Source organism: Protopterus annectens, chromosome 9.part0, assembly GCF_019279795.1.
Source record: "Protopterus annectens isolate FY-2018-M chromosome 9.part0, PAN1.0, whole genome shotgun sequence".
Taxonomy (NCBI): Eukaryota; Metazoa; Chordata; order Ceratodontiformes; family Protopteridae; genus Protopterus; species Protopterus annectens.
The window spans coordinates 968,769,351-968,792,839 of NC_056743.1; the positions used below are offsets into that span (position 1 = coordinate 968,769,351).

The window sequence follows — 23,489 nt, forward strand, 5'->3', positions numbered from 1 at the left end:
ATTTGCTTTCCACAAGTAATGCAATTATTAACTTTTACTGACATCGGTAAGGAGCAAGAAAAAGTTTCCCCAACAGGGTACTTATTTTTAAGTTGAAGACTTCAGTTCTGAAACTTGAAAACGAAAATTTCAGGAGTCGGACGACCGGCACTTGCGAACTGCTTCTGCTTCGGGCACCGCATGGCAAGAAAGACTGATGTAATGGTGTCGGATGCATGTTTTATACCCCTGACGACCTGACGTCAGGTAAGAAGGGACAGCAACCGAAGCAGGACCCAAGACTTTGTTAATCAGGCTGACTGAGGGCAACCTGCAGGCAGACTACCCAAATGTAATGACTGCAACAGTGAAACACGAAGAACATCATTCCAATCCATGCATGGGCACATAGTTTATAAATATAGCCTTTGTTTTATCTTTATTAATTTTATACCCCCCCACCAAAAAAAAAACGGAACACTCAGAATGTTCACAACACTGATATGATCTTTTCTGGTTCCATCAGGTACAAAATAATACCTGCAAATAAAGCCAAATTTTCTTGAATACCATACCAATAGCATCCTTGAATTTCTGTATCCCTCATTTTCTTTACTAATGGTTGTAAATATAACACAAATAAATGGGGACCAGGACACCCCTGCCTCATTCCTGTGTTCAGACACAACTTAGACAGGACTCCTCCAACTTTAATTTTTGTCTCTGATCGGTCATATATTCTCCTAATTAACCTTATTATTGTATCAGGACACACAAGTGCTTCAATTGGCCTTCACATAAAATCCCACCTTACTCTGTTGAATGCTTTCTTGGCATCAAGACTCGCAAACAGCAGCGACATTTTCTTCCATTCTGCTTACCTCTGGATCATCACTGTTTTATTAATATTGATAAATGTTTGCCTCCCCTCCCCAAAACCACATTGGTCCATATCTCAGCTTTGACATCATGTTTGCCATTCTTTTAGCCATTATAGATATAAACACTTTATAATCATGGCTTAAAACATATGAAGCGGGATCAGATGGGTCTTGAATGTCTTTAGCATTACAGCCACCATAGCTTTTTTCCAGGATATTGGTGCCGCCCCTCCTTTTAAAATACTGCTGAATAAAACATTCCAGATCTGTATCATTCACTTCCCTTCCTAGCTTCCAAACATCGACCAGAATACCATCTATTTTCTCTTTAGCACTCTACAATTGTGCCTGTTCTTGTTCTGTGAGATTCCCCTTACTTTGCAATACTTTAACCTTTGTCAACCCCTCTAAATAATTCTTAGTAATTCTTAACCAGATCTCTTTTTCTTTTATTTCTACCTTATTTTTGAACTCCACTTTCACTTTATCCCTAGCTATGTCTTCGGGAATACGTTTCCATCTTCCCTAAAAACTCCTGGAAAATTTCCACTACACATTCTAACAGGTAGGTGGGGAAGCTCAAGTGTCTCATCTTTACTTCAACATCCTACTTTTTTATCTTGATAATTATTGGCACATGATCTGAAATAGTTACTGGATGCGTGTCAAATCAAAAGAGGGAGTGTATAAGTACTTGGGAATTGATGAAGGATCAACAATAAAACATGAACAAATCTGAAGAAAACTTAATAGGGAATATTTTAGAAGACTAAAGTTAATACTGAAAACAGCTCTGACATCTAGGATCAAAGTCCAAGCTATAAACCAATTTGCTCTTCCTATCCTTACAGTTTTGGAGTTATTAACTTGCCTCAATATGTACTGTATCAGCTGGACAGAAAAACAAGAAAAATGCTTCATGCTTATAAAGTGACTTATAAAAAAAACAGTGTATACCAAGACTCTATATTCCTCATTCTGAAGGCGGTATGGGCCTCCTTGAAATTGATTACATGTATAGATCTGCAATCGTAGGACTGAATACATATCTGCTGATCTCAAAAGACCCAGACACTAAGTTTTAAAACATGAGGAGAATATTTCTAAGATGACTTCCCTGCTTAGTTTAGCAGAAGCGTATTGGTGTCAAGCGGGTATGGGAATCAAACCAAAATAGACAAGAATTAGGCAGAAATAGAATACCCCCCCACCAAACAAGGAAAGAATACTAGGTGAAGGATCAGATGAGAAGGCAAGAAATGTTTAAATGCATAAATATAGCTGCAAGTACAGAAAATTCTTGGAACAACCTCATGTTGATCAGGATGGAACACAGAAATGACTAAGGAGGGATGAATTTAAACGAAAAGACTACTTGGTCAGTCTTAAAGGTTAATATTGGCAGCCCAAAATAGTCTAGTACATACAGGTTGGTTTACAAAGTCTATTGAAGTGGGAGAAAGAAAAACTCAGGTTCTGTAAAACAGAATTGGAAACAGTTGCACACCTCGTTGTTGGTTGTGACATACTAATGGCATAAGGACTGTATACTGAAAGGCATAATGATGTGGCAAGACTGTTGCATTAGGGATTGTGCAAACATTATAATCTTGAAGTAGCTGAAAAACACTGGAAACATGAGCCACAAAGCATTACAGAAAATGATGATGTTTATATCACAATGGACCACCCATTACCTATAGTTCAAAAATAGATGCAAGGAAACCAAATACAGTAGTTCATAAAAAGAAGACAAACGTAGCATTGATCACTGAAACTGCTACACCTAGTGACTTCAGTGTATTAAGTACAGAGAAACACAAAATCATAAAATACCAGGATTTGCAGACAGAAACATGCGCAATGTGGAAGAAGAATACCCAGACAATTCCAACAGTAGTAGGAGAAATGGGTCTTATATTTACAACTGCACTTTAGATATGTTACCAACACATGTAGCTCCACATGAATTGCAGGAGTCAATTCTGGGCACACTGCGGGTGCTGCGGAAAGCACTTCTGGCAAACATCAAAGATTGAAACAGTACTAATTTCATGAACTTTAATCATATTTTGACTTGGAAATGGGCTCCATTCCCATCATGGTATTAGAAACCCCAAAGACTTGGAGAAAAAATGCAGAAACAACTTGCATGCTTTCAGAAATCATTAACTTTTAGCCTTAAAGAAACCAGTGTTCTGTCTTCTACTGCCCTTTCATCAACTTTCCTTCATGGAAATGCAAGACGAAAAAAATTTAAACTATATTCTTCTACTGCAGCCTGAAACACATGCTGAAACATTTACTGCTAAAGAAAAACTTATTATATTCCGTGTTCTCATATTTACTTGTTTTCACTTGAAATTTATTAGTCAGTCCAGAATCTTAATCCAGACATTCCCTTATACAAAAATAAGAGAAAACATATCAGCTCTACATATATTATGATCTATGTCATCTTACACCCCCATCCCCAACTCAACAACCCACTGCACTTGTTTTTGTCTAGCTCGTCTTCTCTTTTTGCACTGTAATGCCTACATTTCTTAACACCAAAAAAAGAAGAGAAAATGAAGAAAACAAGGCATTTATTTAATTCAATAACCATCACATACAAGAACTAAATATGCTTTACTATAAAATATGCAATTTGTAATATGAAAAGTTTCACAGAAATTCTGCTAAGAACATGAATTGGTTTTACTTAGTTACTTTTTTCTTCCTCTTCTCCTCAGGTCATACCAAACATTAATGACATGAAGTGAGGCAAATGCTTTTCAGTTCCCTACAAGTTTAACAAAATCAACAAGTCCACTCTTTCCACTTAAGCTTATACAACCTTATTTCACAAATGCAACTGATGCCTTGCAGTCTATATTTATTCACTAATGTCTGTGTCTTCTTTCTGTTAATCTCCATCTCCCAACTCTAAATTCCAGTTCAACTGCAAGGTACTCAATTCTTTTGGTCAGCTCCTGAGCTTTTCTTGGTCTCTCAAGCATTTTCCTTTGAAACAGTAGAATATGTTTCACTGTTCCAGTATCTGTGTGTGCTTTGTTATCAGAAGAATGAAAGCAGAATCCCACTCTGCTTGATGGCTCACTTTTTGTTGGACAGACTTTTTCATTTCATTCTTAATCTTTTCTGCATCAAAAGATGACACGGATCCTCCAGGAAAAATATTCTGTATACAGCTGGATACTGCCTCCCGACATTCCCTGATTACTGCAATACATTTATTTCTCTTTTGCCTGGTATATACTGAATAATCATTTTCCACAAACACTCTGTCTCCAACTTTTAATACTTTGCCATTTTGCCAAAGTTTTGTCAGGATCAACTCTTTCTGCTGGCAAGTTTGTCTCTTTACTGATAAAGGTATTGAGTGCTTTCTTATGGCCAGATTTGGAACATACACATGATATGCACTTTCAATTAAAAATTCCTGCTGTGGAATACCAGTCCTATTACTTATTTGGGCCTTCATAAAATTAATACAGTCTGTTCCTTCTAGTTTCTCAAAGATCTTTTCTGCTTGCTCTACTCTCAAATTCTACCATTTTTTGAAATGACTCTTCTTGAGCAGGATCACACTCAGCCAGCATTTTCTTCATTTCAGTCTCTGATTTTTGTAGTTTAATCAGCTCAACTGAATTTCTGTTTAAAGCTTCTTACATTTTTTTCCAGCCTTTAATTACTTAGGTTGATATACTCCTACAGTGTTTTGCTTATTTTAATCAGCTCTGGGCACATTTCATTTATTTTTATCCTTTAGATTATGGAAGCCAGGTCTTGCACAAAAGCTGGAGACTGAACTGCTTTTTGCTGAACAGCTGCAGGATTCTTCCCAGTCATTGTTTCCTCTTCACCTTTTCTAGTTGATTTTATACAGATTCTCTTAGTTTCTTCTTTCCTGTCATCCATGCAGCGTACTTACTAGCCACTAACTGAATTGTATTCAAGCTGACAATATATATATCACCGACTTATTTCTCAGTTTCTGTTTTCACATTAGGAGAGCCGAAGTTAAGCTGCTGATCAGTGTGCAGCCATCTTGGAAGTCCAATTTCCCATTTTTTTTCCAAGAAAACAGAAGCAAGGAGCATGGAAGTACAGAAAGTGTTACTGCTTACAACAAGGCTTGACAGCCAGACTGTCAGAGTCAAGAAAAAAAATGGGAGGGCAAAGGCAATAAGAGTACATATAAGGCTAAAGCATGATGTCACAGAGAATGTTGCTATGGACACGTCTATCCCAGTGTGTGAAGATTAAGAAACTCATGCTGATTAGTGGACAAGATAAAGCCAGCAGAAGTACATCAAGGAAGATCCTCAATCTCAAACTGCTAAAATCCATTAAAAGGACAGGCAATATAATTTAACTGCTTCCACCTGCCATCAAACAAAATGCAACCACCTTACATTCAAGGAGGTCCAAATATACTGCCAGCTTCTACGTGCATTCATCTGTTTATAATAGCATCAAAGAACACCAGCAGATCAAAGACCCACCGATAAATGTTATCAAAGGATGAATTCTCAAAAACAGTGGACATGTTCTTACCCGAAGAGCATCAACAGACACAGGAGGACTTTATTAAGGGGTTATCACTTATTTCTTTAAAGTCAAATTCTTCTTCCAGAGAGAAAGCTTTTGAAAACCCAACAATCTTAGAAAGGGCCTTTTCAGTGGGGTTTTGTCACCTAGCTGTTTCACATGCTCAAAACAGCAAAAGAGTCCTGAATCAGATGTACAGCTTTTCAGTCAAGCTAGTCAACATTCTGAAAAGCTCCAGGAATTCCACTCTGGTTATAAAACAGTCCCCGAAAGAGACTTATAAAAGTAAAATTTCTCAGAGTAAATGAGGTCAAGTCCACCTGATCCAAATAAGCTCTTAAGGATGTCTACATGATGATTTTTTTTTTTTTTTTTTTTTTTTTTTTTAGAGAAAGACAAAAAAACATCAGCAATGACACCTGGATAATCTCTGGAGTACAGAAGGAACAAAAACAACATCGAAGGGAAACGGAGACAAAGGGTGTCAACATGCTCCAAGTGTGGGGACTCCTTAATACGAACAAAAACGTACAGCTGTGTGATCAAATGACAAACATCTCTCTCATGCTTCAAAACCAAATCAATATACTTGTAAGTGACTGTGTCAAGCAATTCTCTGGAAAAAAAAAAAAAAAAACTGTCTTGTGATAATAACAAGACACCTGTAGATGTACAACATGGTATGTGGAAAACTGATCTTCTTTAGACCACTGTTTCTTTGAGGGAGTTCTGACAGAGAGTTAATGGAGAATGGAACTTCTAAAGGAGGAGCCTTAATCACAACGTCGCTTTTTAGTACTGCCCAGTGAGGAAGACGCCAATAAAACCCAAATTCACTCTCTAATGTTTCGGTTGTGTTAAAAGAATGATAAAACTTGGCAGATGACATTCATGTGGGACTGCCCAAGGCACAACATAAATGCATTTTTTTTTTGACAAGAACCATCTTTGTTAAATCACATGTGACATAGACAATCGTACATTTATATAAATGAAAATAAACCATACTGACAATTTTAGTTGTAAACATTAAACATCATTTATAATCTATCCAGTCACTGTCAGTCAAACATTATATAGTTCATTCAAATCCTGCCTTTTTTTAAACCGCATTCCTCCTCTGCATGTATTGTTTCCACAATTCCAATTTTTTCTATATAATTTGCTCCTATACTTTCTAAAGATCTCATTTCTAGTTGTTTCATCTGTGTTACTATATTCACTACTTCTAGTACAGCTAGTTTAGACTTTGATTTCCATTTTCCAGTAAATGCTTTTTTGGCAGCCACCATAATAAGGACTCAGCAAGGCTTTACTATATTCTAGGCAATTCCGATTATGTATCATAGCTCAAAAAATACTTTCGTTAGTTATCCCAATTTGCTCACCCAGAACTTGATAGAGTAGTCTGCAGGGAATTTTTAGTCTGCCAACACATTATACTCCCAGAAAACATGTTCCCAATTATCTATTTTTCCTCTGCTACATCTCCAACATTTGCTGTCTACCTGAGGAAAAATTCTTTGGAGTCTACTTGGGGTATAAAAATAACTATACAATCACTTCCAAGCAAAGATTCTAAATCTTCTAAACTGTGTTGCATACTTGGGAGACATACATACATATATCCTCCCACTGTTTCTTTGTGAGCTGCTTATCCAAGCTCTCTTCCCAGTGCTTTTCAACCTTCTCTGATTGATTCTTATAGTTATCATGCAATATTTTATACACATTTCTAATTATTCCTTTTATAACAGCAGCTTCTGTTCTAGATTCTACTAAAGACTCTACCAGTGCTGATCTTTTGCGTAGGATCCCCCTATTTCTTTCTCTTCACCTATACTCTGATATCAATCTTTGACAGGGGAAGGCAAACTCTAGCCTGCAATTCAAATAAATTCTTGGCCTCTTTTCATTTTATTACCTTTCCTTCTCTGTTTATTTGCTCCCAATGCCTTGCTTCTTTTGCCAGTTTTCTCCAATAAATTCCAGCCTCCTCATGCCTAGTGTCTGTATCCCTAATTAAAGTCACCCCTACTGGCAGGAAATCCCTTCTCCATTCCTGGGTTGGCTTTGTTCTTAGAATACTTTCTGCTGAGTGGGGGAGTGTGGCTTAATGGTTAAGGTGTTTGCCTTACAAACACAAGGTGCAGGGTTTGAGTCTAACAAGGGATAATTGGCTAGACTTAAATGGCTCGCAAGGGCAGTTAGCCTAGTAGTAATCTATGAGTTACTCTATGAGCACAAAACCAGTGCTCAGCCTGTGGTTAAAGAGACAGCTAAGTATTTCCATTAGCTCTTAGGGTTGGGAGGGTGGCCTAATGGTTAAGGTGTTTGCCTTACAAACACAAGGTGCAGGGTTTGAGTCTCACAAGGGATAATTGGCTAGGCTTACAATGGCTCGCAAGGGCAGTTAGCCTAGTACTAACCTATGAACCTATACTTTATGAATACAATATTCTGGGTTATTGTTATTCTCTTTAAGGATCTGCATCCTAAATCCCAGTCTCTTCTTGTTTATTGAGCTTCCCCCGTTTCGTCATCACCCTTACCACTTTGAATTATAGGTTTCTGCTTTTGCTATATATATATAAATATATAAATATATATATATATATATATATAAATATATAAATATATATATATATATATATATATATATATATATATATAGATATTAACTGTGTAGCTCTGAAATACCCCTTCAAATCTTGTAATCCCACTCTACCTTGCTCTATCGGAAGAATCAGCTTATCCCACTCGATTCTTGCCATCATCCCCTCCCAAAAAAAGCTCAGGTAATACCAAACCACCAAGGTAAAACATAAATGTATTATGTCATCATCTGGTCACATCTTCACTTCAGGAAGAGTGACTTGTCTTGATTACCATCCTGTAGCATGAACAAATGAGAAACTTTGTTGAAGGTTCTTGAATTTCAAAAACTGAGGCTAAAAATATTAAGGTAAAGAAACAGCAACTAACTCTACATGTGAAAACATTTGAAAATGGTTGGAAATGAGTGACCAAAAGGCTGACCCTTTAGTCAACTATGACGTACAAAACGAACTGATGTACAGGGAGTCCATTTCTCCCTTTTACAGGTATTATTCCTTATGCATTATTAATGAGGACAGAGCCCTCAGTGACAAGAGATGGGCAGATGTGATTCACAGGAAACAACGGTGTAAGACCTCAATCTAACATATTTAAAGCAGCTCTACAATGAAATGTTCTGATGAATAAGAGTACCTAGTCACTATTTAAAGTTAAAATGTTCGCTGCCATACCTTACTGCAGGCCAGATGAAGAGCTGTGTTCTTGCTGATGTCCATTAAAGATAAATCTGCTTTCGCTCTGTACAGCAAATATTCTGAAATCACAATCCACATAAAAATAAAATAAAATAAATAAATCAACATTAAAAAATATAAAATATACGATATTATTTGTGTATACAATTGCATTTCATTTGTTTACAGCAAAAAAGAGATGAAGGAATAAAACCCTCAACAGCTCATAGCCTTAAACCTCTATAATGACTGCATGGTGGGCAACAAAGGAAACAATGGACTACCCAAGGTGTGCAGATGCCTAATGTTGGAAAAGCAAACTTTTTAACATAAGTCCTCCATTCTAGATTACTAATCATCATGAAGAATATCATCACATAAAGTGCTGTTAAGAAAAATACATTATGGCCTTAAAAATCAAAAACATGGCTGAAGAAGAACATTACTACAGAAATATAGTGCCATAATGACTTGCACATGCTGTGCGCATGTCTGTCTGCATGTACACATGTGTATTTGACTGTGTTGCTGGGGACAGGCTGACATGACAGACCACTCCATAAATCATCTACATTAATAAAATTTTATGCATCTCAGAAAAATACCCAACAAGCTTGGGTACACCACTGTTTATGTATTACGTAGGACATCTTTTTTGTTTATTTATGAGACAGCACACCCCGCTGAACAGAATTCAAAAGCTGAAGTTCTGGCCGACTATGCTGCTAAAATGCACATTTCTCAAAGGGTGAGAACAAATACTATTCCATAATTAAGCGTTATCATCAGAATAGGCAGATGTTAGAGACTTACTATCGAGAAAGACAATCTACACGGATAATCAGCAACTGCTAGCTAAGAAACAGGTTAATAAATGCTACAAATAACATTTCTGATATGCAAGTATTTCTACAGCAAGTCTACTACTCAGGTGAACAGTGGTTAATTCCCTTGAGGAACTGGTGCAGGTCCTGATGAAGATGACCGACTGCATACAAGTAAAAAAAGAAAAAGCAAATGCTGCCATTGATTATCATTTCAGACTTATCATGAGCATTTGACTGACTGGCTAAAAAGGCAACAACTGCTGACACAGTAAAGTTTGACATCCCTTTTTATTTAGACCATCTACTGTAGAAAGTACAGTTGTGTACACTTACCATAAATGTAGATGTTAGAGTGCATTCATTGTTGCAGTCCTAACCAATGGGTTATCCAGCTCCCGGTAGCCCTCGATCAGCCAGAATACCAAAGGCAAGTAAATATGACGTCGGTTGTAAAGGACGTCAGGACGTCTGATACAAAAGGAGGCAGCTGACGTCACTTCTTCAATCTTTCTTGCCATAACAGTCAGAAGCCCCCAGAAAACAAGGCTTAAACCAAAAGCAATTTTGGCAAATAATACTAAATTTAGCCTGTACCTTAGGAAAAGAGAACAGGAAAAGACCAAAAAGGGGGAAGGAGGGAGGGAAACAAGGACTGCAACAGTGAATACACTCGAACATCTACAGTTATGGTAAGTGTACACAACTGTACTATGCTCACCGTGTTTCACTGTTGCAGTCCTAACCAATGGACTGATTACCAAAGCCCAGAGAAAAAGGGAGGAGGAACCAACAGAATCAAGGATTGGAAATAATGCCCTGCAGAACAGCAGTGGCAAACCCAACCCTGGCTCTAGAAAACAAAGGCAAATTATAACGCTTTGTGAAAGTGTGAACAGAAGACCATGTGGCAGCCTCCAAATTGTCTTTAGCAGGGATACCCCTTAAAAAGGCTGCAGAAGTGGAAGCTGCTCTAGTTGAGTGGGTCCTAACCCCTTGAGGAGGAACCCTGCCATGGAAAGAGTAACAAAAAGTGATACAATGTGCAATCCATTTAGAAATGGTTTGCTTAGAAATAGCCTTGCCCTGGGCTCCAGGGGCAAAACTGACCAATAACTGCGCTGATTTCCGAAGGTATAGTCCTGTCCAGGTAAAACCTGAGCTGTCTGTACACATCAAGAGAATGTAGGATCCTTTCACCTCTATTTCGAGGATTAGGAAAGAAGGTAGGAAGGTGTACGGACTGATTAAGAGTCAGGCTAGAAACCACCTTAGGCATAAAGGAGGGGTTAGTTCTTAGAGAGACCCTATCTGCATGGAAAATAAGAAAGGGCTCCACAGCCATCAAAGCTTGCAGCTCCGAAACCCTCCTTGCTGAAGTTACAGCCAAGAGGAAGGCAGTCTTCCAAGAGAGAAATTTTAAATCTGCATTGGCAGCTGGCTCAAAAGGAGGAACAGTGAGTTTCTCGAAGACAAAATTAAGATCCCAAGCTGGAGTAGGTGCCCTTCTGGGAGGTTTTAAGTTGCAAGCACCTCTGAGAACCATTTTCATCCGGGGGATGAGAGAAAATGGGTTGCTCAAAAGAACAATGAGTAGAAATGTCTGAAGCATGGATCCTGATAGAGGAAAAAGAAATACCACCCTCAAGTAAATCAGCCAGGTATTCCAGGATCAGATGAAGGGAAGGCTGAGAAGAAGATTCCCCTCTAGCCTGCATCCAATGAGAGAAACTTTCCCATTTGCCAGCATAGGACTTCCTAGTGCTAAGCCTCCTGGCCTCCCTCAGCACGTCAACCAGCTGCTGGGAAAGGGAAGAAGAAAAGGGAGGAGTCATACAATGAGCCATGCTGCCAAATGTAGAGACTGAAGATGAGAATGTAGAATGTTTCCCCCTTCCTGAACCAAAAGATCTGGCTTCAGAGGAAGATGCCAAGGAGGAAGTTGGGAGAGACTGTGAAGCAGTGGATACCAATGCTGTCTGGGCCAGTCCGGAGCTATGAGAATAGCCCTTGGTCGTTCGTCCCTGATCTTCAGTAATACTCTGGGAAGAAGAAGAAGAAGAGGAGGGAAGGCATAAACTGACAGCAGCGTCCAAGGGAAGGACAGAACATCCACTCTTCAGGCTCTGCTGTGATGCTGTCTGGTGCAAAAAAGAGGTAGGAAATGGTTGTCTTGGGCGGAGAAAAGATCCACCTGCGGTGTGCCCCAACATTAAATGATGCTATAGAAGACTGCTCTGTTCAACTGCCACTCGTGAGGATCCAGGGTTTGTCTGCTCAACTGGTCTGCCAAAAACACTGAGCCTTCCTGGAAGAAATTAAGCTAGGAGATGCAGGCCCAGGGATGCTGCTATGGACCAGATTGTCATGCTCTGCCTGTACAGGGGGTAAGAATGAGTCCCTCCCTGTTTGTTGATGTATCACATGACTGTGATGTCTGTTCTGATAAGCATGGTCCTTGGAGAAAGAAGATGCCTGAAAGCTAGTAAGTCTGCTGAACTGCTATCAACTCCTTTAGATTTATGTGCAGATGTATCTGCTGGGCATTCCAACGTCCCTGTATGCATCTGCCATCCAAGTGTGCTCCCCAGGCATAGTCCGATGCATCTGTGGTAAGAACTTGAGTGGCAGGAGGTGGGCGAAAAGGCATACCTTTGTTTTGTAGACAAGCTGTTGCCCACCACAGAAACTCTGCCTGCAGACATGGAAGCAGAGGAATCATTATATCCAGGTCCTGTGTGTGTTGACACCAAATGTTCTTGAGGTACCATTGCAATTTCCTCATGCAGTCTTGCATATGGAATCATGAGAATGCAAGAGGCCATGTATCCCAGAGCTTGCAGGTATTTCCTTGCAGGGAGCTGGGACAGGCTTGCCAAGTCCTTGAAGTAAACTGAAAGAGTTGTCTGCTTCTCCTGGGTGAGATGTATCATCTGGGCGGCTGTGTTTAAACTCATTCCCAGGAATGTTATCTCTTATGATGGCACCATTTTTGATTTTTCCTCGTTGACAGTGTAACCCAGGGAAGAGAGAAGCATCTTTACGAATTCTACATCTTTTAACAGCTGTTCCTGAGAATTTGCTTGAATCAGACAGTTGTCCAAGTATGGATAAATCTGAATTTTCGTCTTCCTGCAAAAAGCAATGACTGGAGTCAGGCACTTTGTGAAAACACTGGGAGCAGTAGGTAAGGCAAAAGACAGCACAGAGAATTGATAATGTTGCTTGCCCACCCTGAAACGAAGGTATTGCCTACAACTTTCCCTGATAGGGATGTGCAGATAAGCTTCTTTGAGATCCAAAGTTACCAGCCAGGAATCCTTTTCTAACATTGGCAGCAACTGATGCAGAGTGAGCATTTTGAACTTTGGAATTACCAAGAAAGAGTTCAGAATGGAGAGATCTAGGATAGGATGCCAGGTGCCTTCTTTTTTTGGAACTAGGAAAAGTCTGGAATAGAAACCCTGGCCTACCTGCTGAGCAGGAATTGATTCTATTGCTCCCAGAAGAAACAGACAAAATTTGTTTTTCTACTTATGCCCTTTGATTTGGAGGAGCGTCCGGGAATCCTTTGGGAGCTGGAAAGGTGTGGAAAGAAAACTTGTGGCCTAGGGATACAGTTCTGAGTACCCATCTGTCGTCCGTGATAGTGGCCCAGACATTTGCAAAAACGGCCAACCTTCCCCCTAAAGGACTCTCCAGGCAGGCAAGAACAGGCAGAAGCTGAATAAAGTTATTGAGAGTGTTTTGATTGTGATGCAGGCTTAGAACTTCCCGCCTTGGAAGTGGAAGCCTGCCAACGCTTAGATCTTTGAGGGTAGCCGCTTGCCCCCTAGAAGATTTGTAACCTCTAGTCCTTGAACGGTTCTGTCTGCAGGTATCAGGAAACATCCAACTCTTAGAAGGGTAATTCCTGCTAAAGCGAGGAGGTTGAACTTGCAGAAAATCCTTAACAGTTTGCATAGACTTGGCCTTATCCTCCATCTTCTTGAGCACTTCCTCTGCTTTGCTGCCAAAAAGACGGTCATTATGCAAAGGTACGTCTAACAGCTTAGCCTTGACAGGCTCTGGAAGGGGCTGTTCCTTGAGCCAAGCATGCCTTCTGATAACAGATCCAGTAGCTGTAGCCCTGCAGGAGGCTTCTAGAATTCAAAACCACAATATAAAGAATGTTTATTGACAAGATTGGCAGAATTCAGCAAATCCTGCATATCCTTACTCTCCGCCAAAAGAGGCACACTTGCCATCCTAGACTTAATAGCCTCCAAGGTGTGCTGCTGGTACTTCAGCATATGAAAAAGACAATTTATTTTATTTTACATTTGTTGACCGGGCTAGTCTAACTGGATATATGTCCATTTTCAGTAGAGGCCCAGGGAGAAAAGCTCCAGGAAATAACATACAATGTAACAAAAAGCATAGAGACAGTCCTATGCAGCAATAATGATGATATCAAAAACAGTTTTAACAGCTATAATTATAACAGAGTTATATTATAAATTCTATATTAAAAATATAGAAGAATAAAATTTTTTTTTTTTGAACAAATCTTAGTAGGTCTTAGTTTGATAGTACACTTATATAATTTATATGAGAGAAAAGGATAATAAGGTATTTTAAGACGTTTAGTATTTAGAGAAGGTCAGAGACAAGAAAATGTTAGTCAGGGTTACAACAGGAGCATAACCAGTGGTTATTGAAGTAGTGTTTTAGATGTCTTTTAAAAAGTGGGAGAGAGGTCTGGGATGTAAGATCAGGTGGTAATTGATTCCATACTTTTCCAACAGAGTTGGAGAACAAGGAATCACCTGCTAAGTTTTTAGATTTAGTTATATTCATAAGGATTTTGTTTGAGGATCATACATTTTTGAGATTACTATATGGTGTAATAAAGCTAGAGAGTATGGGAGTATTGTTGGGCTGATTAAGGGCCTTGTGAGTTATTGAGAGTTGATGAAATTGTATCAGATATGGAAGTTCAAGCCAGCCTAGTTGTTTTAGATTAAGACAGTGATGGGTTCTATAAGGGGAGCTAGTAGCAAATCTGGCAATGTTATTATAGGATATAGCTAGTTTGTTGAGGTTCTTTTTGAAGAGGTTAGTGTAGATGGGAGATGCATAAAGAACGGTTGAGAGTAAATGAGTTCTAGCTATAGTGGATTTAGCTAATGGTGTTAGATATGGTTTTATTCAATAGAGGGATCCTAATTTTCTGTTGACTACTTTTACTGTGGTATTTATGTGTGGGTCAAAGTTGAGGTTATTGTCAATTGTGACTCCTAAGAGTTTAGTGGTCAGATCAGGGGAAATAAGGGTGCCATTATTAGATGTGAGGGTGAAGTGTAAAGGGGTAGTCTTTTGGGTAGGTGTGAAGAGTAAAAGTTTAGTTTTTTAGCGTTTAGTAAGAGGCAGCGGTTGGAGAACCAGTTTTCTACTGTATTGAAAGCTTTTTGTGTTTGGGATTGTAGTTCAACTAGAGAGGAGGATGAGCAGACAATAGTAGAATCATCTGCATACTGAATACATGTGGAGAGTGGAATGGCTGAGTGGAGATCATTGATGTAAATGGAAAACAAGAGAGGGCCTAGGATGGAGCCTTGCGGGACACCTAATGAGATAGGTAGGTGATTAGATGGAGTGTTTTTCCAGAGTACAGCCTGCTGTCTGTTTTCTAGGTAGGACGTGAACCAGTTCATGGATAGTGGTTTTAGTGAGTGGGACTTTAGGATGTGTAGAAGGATATGGTGGTTAACCATGTCAAAAGTTTTTGAGAAGTCAACGAAGACTGCAGAGGAGAGGATATTATTATTGCGGTTTTCGTTGATATAGTTTGTAAAGGAAAGCAAGGCAGTAGAGGTGCTGTGAAAAGGTCTAAATCCGTGTTGGCAGTTTGCCAGTAGGTTGTGAAGGAGAAGGTGGTTCATAAGCTGTTTGTAGACACATTTTTCCATTATTTTTGCAATAGGGGAGAGCAGTGCTATGGGACGAAAGTTGGACATTTCATTGGAGTTTCCACCTTTGTGTAATGGGATAATGTGAGAAATTTTCCAGATGGATGGGATTATACCTTCATTTAGGGTTCTATTTATCAGTATGGAGATGGGGTAAGCTATGGCTTTAGATGCTATTTGCAGGAATTCTGATGGGAGTTTGTCAGCTGAGGGGGTAGTTGGTTTTAGTTTTTGGAGAATGGAGCGAATGCATGATGTGGGTACTGGTTCTAACTTGAATACTGGAGGAACCTTGGAGGTGGGAGTTTGTAGATTAGTGATATCGGGGGATAGGTGGCTGGCTAGAGTTTGGATAGTACTGGTAAAGAAAGAGTTAAAGGCATTGGTTATATCAGTTAAATTGTCAGGGTTACTGCCTAAGGGGTTGGGGGTAATAGTTTCTCCTGGATGAGTAAGTTTATTAATAGTAGACCAAAATTTTTGAGGTTCCTTGAGGGAGGATTGTTGTAGGTGAAGGTAGTAATATTTTTTGTCTAGTATGATGGCTTTTTTTGTGATATTTCTTTCTTGCTGAAAAGGTTAGGTGGTCCGTGGAGTTCTTAGTAGTTCGCCATTTGGCCCAGGATTTGTTTCTTTGTATGATTAGCTGCCTAGTTTTGTTTGAGAGCCAAGGAGCAGGTTTAGCTTTCATTCTAATACAGCGCATAGGAGCATGGTGGTCCAGGATTGTTAGGAATGTAGAGTTAAAGTATTCAACTGCTTTGTTAATGGGGAGGGATTTTAGGAGAGACCAATTACATTGTTTAAGGTCTGTTTGGAATTGTTCAGGGTTAAAATGCTTTTTGCTGCGAACTGTTCTAATAGTGATAGGGAAGGTTGGGTTAGTTTTATGTCTGATTATGTATGTTAGCAGGTGGTCACTAAGGTCATCTGGGAGGGTTCCTGTGGTATACGTTTGGTAAGGGCTATTAGTTAGTATCCAATCTAAGGTGCTTTCTTTTTTATTTAGTTTGTTGATTCTGGTGGGTGAATTAATAGCTTGTGAGAAACCATAAAGGGTAATGTGGTTGGAAGGGTTTGTATTGTTACATGAATTCCAATCAATATTAACGTCTCCTAGGACTATGGTTTCTTGTGGGAGTTGAGAAGACAGTCCATTGAGTATTTTATCAAGTATACCAATGTTGTTACCTGGGGGGAGATAGATGCATATAATATTTATAGTTTTATGTCTAATGAGCTGGAGTTTTGAGATAAGTATTTCACTGCTGAAGTCTAGAGGTAGGTTAAGATTAATGGTACTAAGTTGTATGTGTGCTTTATAGAGAATTGCTATTCCTCCACCTTTTTTCAATGTGCGGTCAACACGAAAAATACTATAGCCTGGAGGTCTGATTTCACTATCTTTTATTGTGAGTTTTAGCCATGTTTCTGATGAGCAGAGGATATCAAATTGGTGGGCATGAACATGTGGGATTTTATTGCAAATGCTACTTATGTTAAGATGAGCAATGGAGAGAGAATTGGGTGGGTTGATAAGAGGTCCAGTGTTATATTTGGTTTGGGAGTTATTTATGGTGGTAGGGATAGATGTTGGGCCGGGATTAGGATGAATGTCCCCATCTTTTAAGGTGTGGAGAAATATAAAGTATTTTGGTCGGAGAGGTTTACAGTAAAAGTGAATTGTTTGTTTAGTTTTTAGTTTGTTATATTTAATGTGAACTACTCTATGAAATTTAGCACTTAGGTAGGTAGGTTGAGAAGTACTAGTTTGAAAGGTAGGTTGGTTTGATATTATAGGTGTTAAAGTGTGTTTGGATGGAATATGGAGGGTGTAGGTAAGAGATTTTCATAGGAAGACAAGAGATAAGTAGTAGATAGAGTTGTTAGGAGTGTGATAAGTAATGGTATTTGTAGTAGGTAGGGCATGATTAGGTGGGATGTGATCTAGTGTTAGAGGTAAGTGTTTAAGGTTGGAGGGAGGTATAGAAGGGTATGTTAGGAGGAGTTCTTGTAGGAGGGACTAATTAGACAGGTAGGAGATAGGTGAATTATTGGTGGAAGAGTGATAAGGTGTGAATGGGTGTGGAAGTGAAGGGAGGTATATGATTGGTGTGGATGTGTCTATTGGAGGGATAAATGTAGGAACACTGGGGGTGGGTGGGAATTGGGGGTAGGGTAGGGGAGCGGAGTGAGCCTGCAGGGCGAATGGAGCAGGTACAGACAAAAGAGTAGAGTTTCAAGGAGAACAATCTGTTAAGTGGGTGAGTTCAACAGGTAAGTCACAAGTGAGAAAGGGTGGGAGATGTACTGTGAGAATAGCTGGAGGTTAGAAAGGGTAGCAATAGAGCAAAAGTGTAAGAGACGGTATGAGAGGGAGAAAGAGTGAGTTAAGGAGAAGCAATGACTAAGAGAGTGGAAAATAGAGGTATGGTACAGCAGATGAGTGTAGGAATAGAATTGCAGATAGTTAGAGGAGAGGCGCCAGTTAGTGTGTAATCACTAAACCACTTTGAAGATACACTTGCAGGGAGTCTGGCAATGGCGATATGGGGTATATTACTACCTGAGAGGGAGGGAGAGAGAGGTTGGCTGTAGGGGAATGTTTAAGAGATTAGAGAATTAGTGGTTTGATAAGACTGGCTACTGGCAGTCCTGCTAGGGAAACTTGTCTAGCCTAGCAGTGACATTAAACATTAGGATAAGCTCAAAGTTCTAGGATCGGTTGTAACACATACTTTCACCATCTTGTAGTGGGCTGGCTTCTCAGGGAGGGGATAAATAAGGTTCCAGCTCGGACAAATATGTTGAGGCTTCCAGTTGGGTGAGGTCTAGTAATTTAGTACAGGGATGTACTGGGTCACAGGCTGGTAAATGAAGAAAAAGAAAGGGTAGTGAGGTAGCAGTTTAGTAATAAGGAGGAAAGCGTTACACATAGATTATACACAGTTTTATGAGTTAGCCATATTAATCAATAGAAACCCTTGGTGTATATAGTAAGATCTAGAGAGTACAACAATGCAGGTACCCAAGGATTCAGAGGACAATATTCAAATGCAGTCAGGAAGCAACAATATACAAAGGCAATCAGTAAGCAAGTATGTGAATAGCTACATTCAGTATCTATTCAATTATATTCAGCAATGAAAATTAGAATAGAAATATATCAACAAGCTATCTGTATAGTAAAATACAATTATGTAGCTAGGATGGAAAGAACATCGTATGCAGCATCTATACAATTGTAAACCACAGCAGTTTTATTTAAGTAAAAATGTAATAACTACAGTCTTGAAGAACTCAAGTTCAATAATCAAGCTAAACATATTACTTATATAGGCAAAATAAACTAAAGCCAGTAGAGTTATGCCTAGGCGAGCAGGGATGGAATCACTAGGTAAGTACCCACATGAAAAAACGCTAACCAGGCGCTGGAGGTACAACAAGGGAGAGGGACACAGGAAACAACTGTTAGGAGCAGTTAGGATTAGACAAAAGGCAGATAAGGTGCTGTAGCCTATGATCAGCCAGGTATGTGGCGATAAATGCTAGTGAAGCGTTCTGTAGGTGTAATAAATAAAAAATTTCACTATGGTAAAAGGAGTTCTAGGCAAGCAGAGATAGAGTCGCTAGATGAGCGGCGAGCAGAGAAGGAGTCGCTAGAAGAACGGCCACGTGCAGAACGCCAATAATTACTGAGTGGTTACAGCAGGAGCACGGACCCAAGAATAAACTGTTTAGCCTAATAGCAAGAGTGGCAGAGGTATAAACTTTTTTACCCTACCTATCTAGGTTCCTAGACTCCCTGTCAGAAGGAATAAGAATTTTAGTAACAGTGGCCTTAACTCCTTTAGGGCCTTGAGAAATAACCTCAGGATCAGCCAACGGACTCCTGAAGACAAACAGATGAGAAACAGGGACTCTATAATACCTGCCAGGATTCCTAGGAGCAGAAGGAACCAAATTTGGTGTTAAGTAATTTTCTAGGAAAACATCATCAACCACTTCCAACACTGGGGGAATAGCCAGAGGCTTATGCTGACGTAAATCAAAAACTCCCTAATCCTTTTCTTAGATTGGGGATAGTCCTGATTTTCCCATTTAAAATGCTCCCTGAGAGTATTCAAAGTATCACCAAAAGAGAAAACCGCAGGGGGAGAAGAAGAAGGGATGGACTCCTCTGCATCTGAATCCTCCAAAGGAGAAAAAGCCTTTGACACTTCTAGCATTTCTGCTGATGAAGAGGAAGAATCAGAGCCAGAAAAAGACAAAGCTTCAGGAGAAACATCCCTGCTCCTTTTAGAAGGAGGAGGCTTTGAACCTTCTAATAAGGTTTAAAAGATCATTAGCCATTTTAACCATGTGGGATTGAGGGGAACGAGAAGAAACTGGAGCCTGCTTTTTCACAGGCTTACGACTGGAAGATTTACCTGCAAGTCTAAAGGACTCGGGAGGCCTGTCAACCTCCGAAGTCGCAGTAGAGGGAGTCGGTAATAGCTTGCTGTCTGAACGAAGAATGGAGGCCTCGGACACCGGCGTCAGCTTAGTGGCTCCGGATCCAGCTGAAGTGGCGACAGGCGAGAGGTCAGAAGGCAAAATGGAGGCCGGAGGCCTGGGGGGACTCTGAAATGGTCTCAACCGAGGCCTGTGGTTGAAAATCCACTGACTGCAGGGGCTGCAAAGGCGCCACACTGGCTACCGCATGACTGACGACCATCCTATCATCATCCAAGGACTTAACCTTCTGGTCCTTATCCTTACGCTTCTTTGGTATATCCGAAGCCTGAAGACCAGCAGACGCTATACTGACAAACTTAGGCCAAACTCCAAAATGTTTAGCTAAAAGCTTAGCCCGACGACGAATAGTATGCAGATTAAAGGAGGCACAGAGATCACAATTAGGAACATCGTGGTCAAGGCCTAGACAAATAATACAATGGGAATGAAAATCTATATGGGGAATCTGCTTTCCACAGGTAAGACAATTATTAACCTTTTCTGACATTTGTTAAGGCAAGAAAAGAGGATCCGCAACGGGGTATTTAGCTGTAGTAGACTTCAACTTTGTAGTCAGAAATGAAAAACGGTAAACTGCTGACCGGCACTCGTGCAAGAAATGCTTCTGCTTCGGGCACCGCGGCAAGGAATACTGAGGAAGTGACTTTGGCTGCCTCCTTTTGTATCGGATGTCCTGATGTCCTTTACAACCGCCGACGTCATATTTACTTACCTTTGGTATTCTGGCCGATCAAGGGGTATCGGGAGCCAGATAACCCATTGGTTAGGGCTGCAACAGTGAAACATGATGAACATCAGTATTTTTATCTATAGTTTCAGCGATCTACAATCCAGTAAAAAAAGAGAAGTTATGTACTCATCATAACATTCCATCTGTGTTGCCCATTTTCATTCTTCCTGAACGAATGAGATAATGGGTTCAGATCTGATCCTTGGAAATGACTCAGCCACTTTCTAAAGATTCTAGGATCCAAATCCCAAGCTCCTCCCTTACCCATAATGTCCCGACAACTACACCAGCTCAGATCGAGTATGCTGCTATTATACACATTATACTCATACAATACAATAACAATGCTATGACAGGAACATGACAGCTGAAAGATCAGGAGCTCAAACAGGAATTATGGTTCCTAATAACACCTCCATTAGGTCTCTTCTAAAGGCAAGGACAAGGGGAAGTGGGGGGCTGAAGAAGAATGAAAATGGACAACACAGATGGAACATTATGGAGAGTACTTAACTTCTCTAGCTGATGTTGTCATTTTCATTTGTTCCTCAACAAATGGAACAGGGTCGCCGACTACAGCAACCTTGGGTGGCCCTCATGGAAGGATGTTCCAGAGCACCGCAGAACAAAAGACAGCTCTATTTTTGGAAATAATGTCCAATTTGTAATGTGCAAAAGTATGAGTCTTAGACCAGGTGGCAGCTGCATAGATAACAATAGAGGCTCTAGCCCAAACGGCCACCGATGTAGACACTGACCTGGTTGAATGTGCTTTTGGTTGTTTCAGTAAAGCAACACATTTCAAGGAATAAATATAGAAAATGCAATTTGTTATCCATTTAGCCAACATAGTTTTAGAAACTGGTCTCCTCAAAGTTTTACTAGTAAAAGAGACAGAAAATTGATCAGTATTTCTGAACTCCTTGGTCCTAGGTAGATAAAAACAAAGTTGCCTATGTACACCAAGAAGATGAAGGGTCCCATTCTCCTTCGTTTTTAAATTTGGGGAAGAAAACTGGCAAATTGATGTCTTAGTTGACACTGGTTTCTGAGGCAATTTTAAGTACGAAAGAAGGATTTGTAAGTAAAGTAACCATGTCCTTTGTGAAGTATCAGATATGATGGTTTGTAAGACAATGCATGGAGTTCAGATACTTGTCTTGCAGACATTAGAGCTTCCAGAACCAACAGTTTCCAAGAAAGAAACTTGAGACCCACTTTAGCTGAAGGTTCAAAGGGAGAGAATTATCAATGTTTGCAAAACCATAGTAAGGTCCCAAGGTGGGGTAGGGTCCTTTATTGGAGGTCTAAATAAGAAGGTACCCTTATGAAACACTTTACATAGTTTGGATGATGCTAAAGGCAATGCATTTCCCTGATGATAGCTTCAGATGGTTGCTAATTGAACCCTGATAGTGGAAAAACTTGCTCCGCTCTGAAAAGCAGCTGGATGAGATTGCCCACCGCCATACTCTCACTGCTTCTTGACAAAGGGGGTACGATTTGGTTCCCCCTGTTTACTGATGTACCAGACTACTGACACGTTGTCTGTTTATACTAAAATGCTCCCTAGAGTGAGAAAGCTCTGAAAGGCCTGCAACGCTAAAAGCACCGCTCAATCTCTAGGACACCGATATGCAAACTGGTCTCTTGTAGGGACCACGTGCCTTGAGCAGACCGTCCCAAGTAATCCACCCTACCTTAACTGGGAGGCATCAGTGGTCAACATGGCACGGGGGGGGGGTAAGTGGACAATCTTGATTCATCTCCTGAGTAGACTCATTAAAGAGACAACTTTCTACAAACTTGAGACAATTTTATCCGATGATTCAAGGGATAACAATGAAAGGACCATTGCACCGATAGGGTCCAAAGAAGAACTCTCACGTGTAACCGGGCAGTTAGAGTACCAACCATTGACCATAGCACTTTCAGGCCCAGTCTTGCTGGGGGAGAAGGAATGGAAATAACCTGTTTGATGTGTTTTTTCAATGTAAGAACTCTGTTCTGAGGCAGAAAAGCTAAGGAACTAACTGACTCTGTGTAAACAAACCCTTATAAAATCTATAAGTTGAACTGACTGAAGATGAGATTTTTGCATGCTGATGGTGATTCCCAGCGAGACTTGACAGTTGAAGCAAATAATCTATAACATTTCTAGTAGATGCCTGGTTGAAGCAGTAAGGAGCCAGTCGTCTAAATAGGGAAAAACCCCAATCCAAGCAGTCTAAGATGAGCTGCTACCACTGCCATGCATTTGGTGAACACCCTGGGGGCTGTGGTAAGACCAAAAAGCAGGGCTCTGAAAAAGAAGTTATGTACTCACCATAATGTATCATCTGAGTTACTGCTCTTCATTTGTCTTCAACCTTTGGGACAGGGATCCGGGACGGATTAGACTCGGCTGCATTTTCCAGCATCGGATCTGAGCTGCAAGCTCCTCCCCTACCCATAATACCTCCATTCTCCCTCCTCCCCTCAGATAGAGTTTTCTGCCAACCATAGCACCCCAACCTAATTCAAGTCCTTACCCTTGTACAAAAATTTCAGCAGGTATCAACAAAACACAAGTAATGCCAACTTAAAGGCTATGTCTCTTCCGGCCAATCCACCACAAAGCCCACGTCAGGCAGGGGGAAGGAGGAAGGGACGGTTGAAGACAAATGAAGAGCAACAACTCAGATGGATTGTTACAGTGAGTACATAACTTCTTTATCTGAAGTTGTCTTCATTTGCTGTTCAATCTGTGGGACAGT

At 40.1% G+C, this 23,489-nt stretch overlaps 1 protein-coding gene across 1 annotated transcript in view; it reads right to left on the reverse strand.

Annotated features, from left to right (window-relative positions):
- Positions 1–23,489, reverse strand: part of ANKRD52 (ankyrin repeat domain 52) — a gene marked incomplete in the record, with an annotated part of 2,835,210 nt that overhangs the window by 289,204 nt on the left and 2,522,517 nt on the right. Inside the window, 1 exon segment of the mRNA XM_044083713.1 lies at positions 8,708–8,790. Within this exon segment, the coding sequence (XP_043939648.1) occupies positions 8,708–8,790 (83 nt within the window).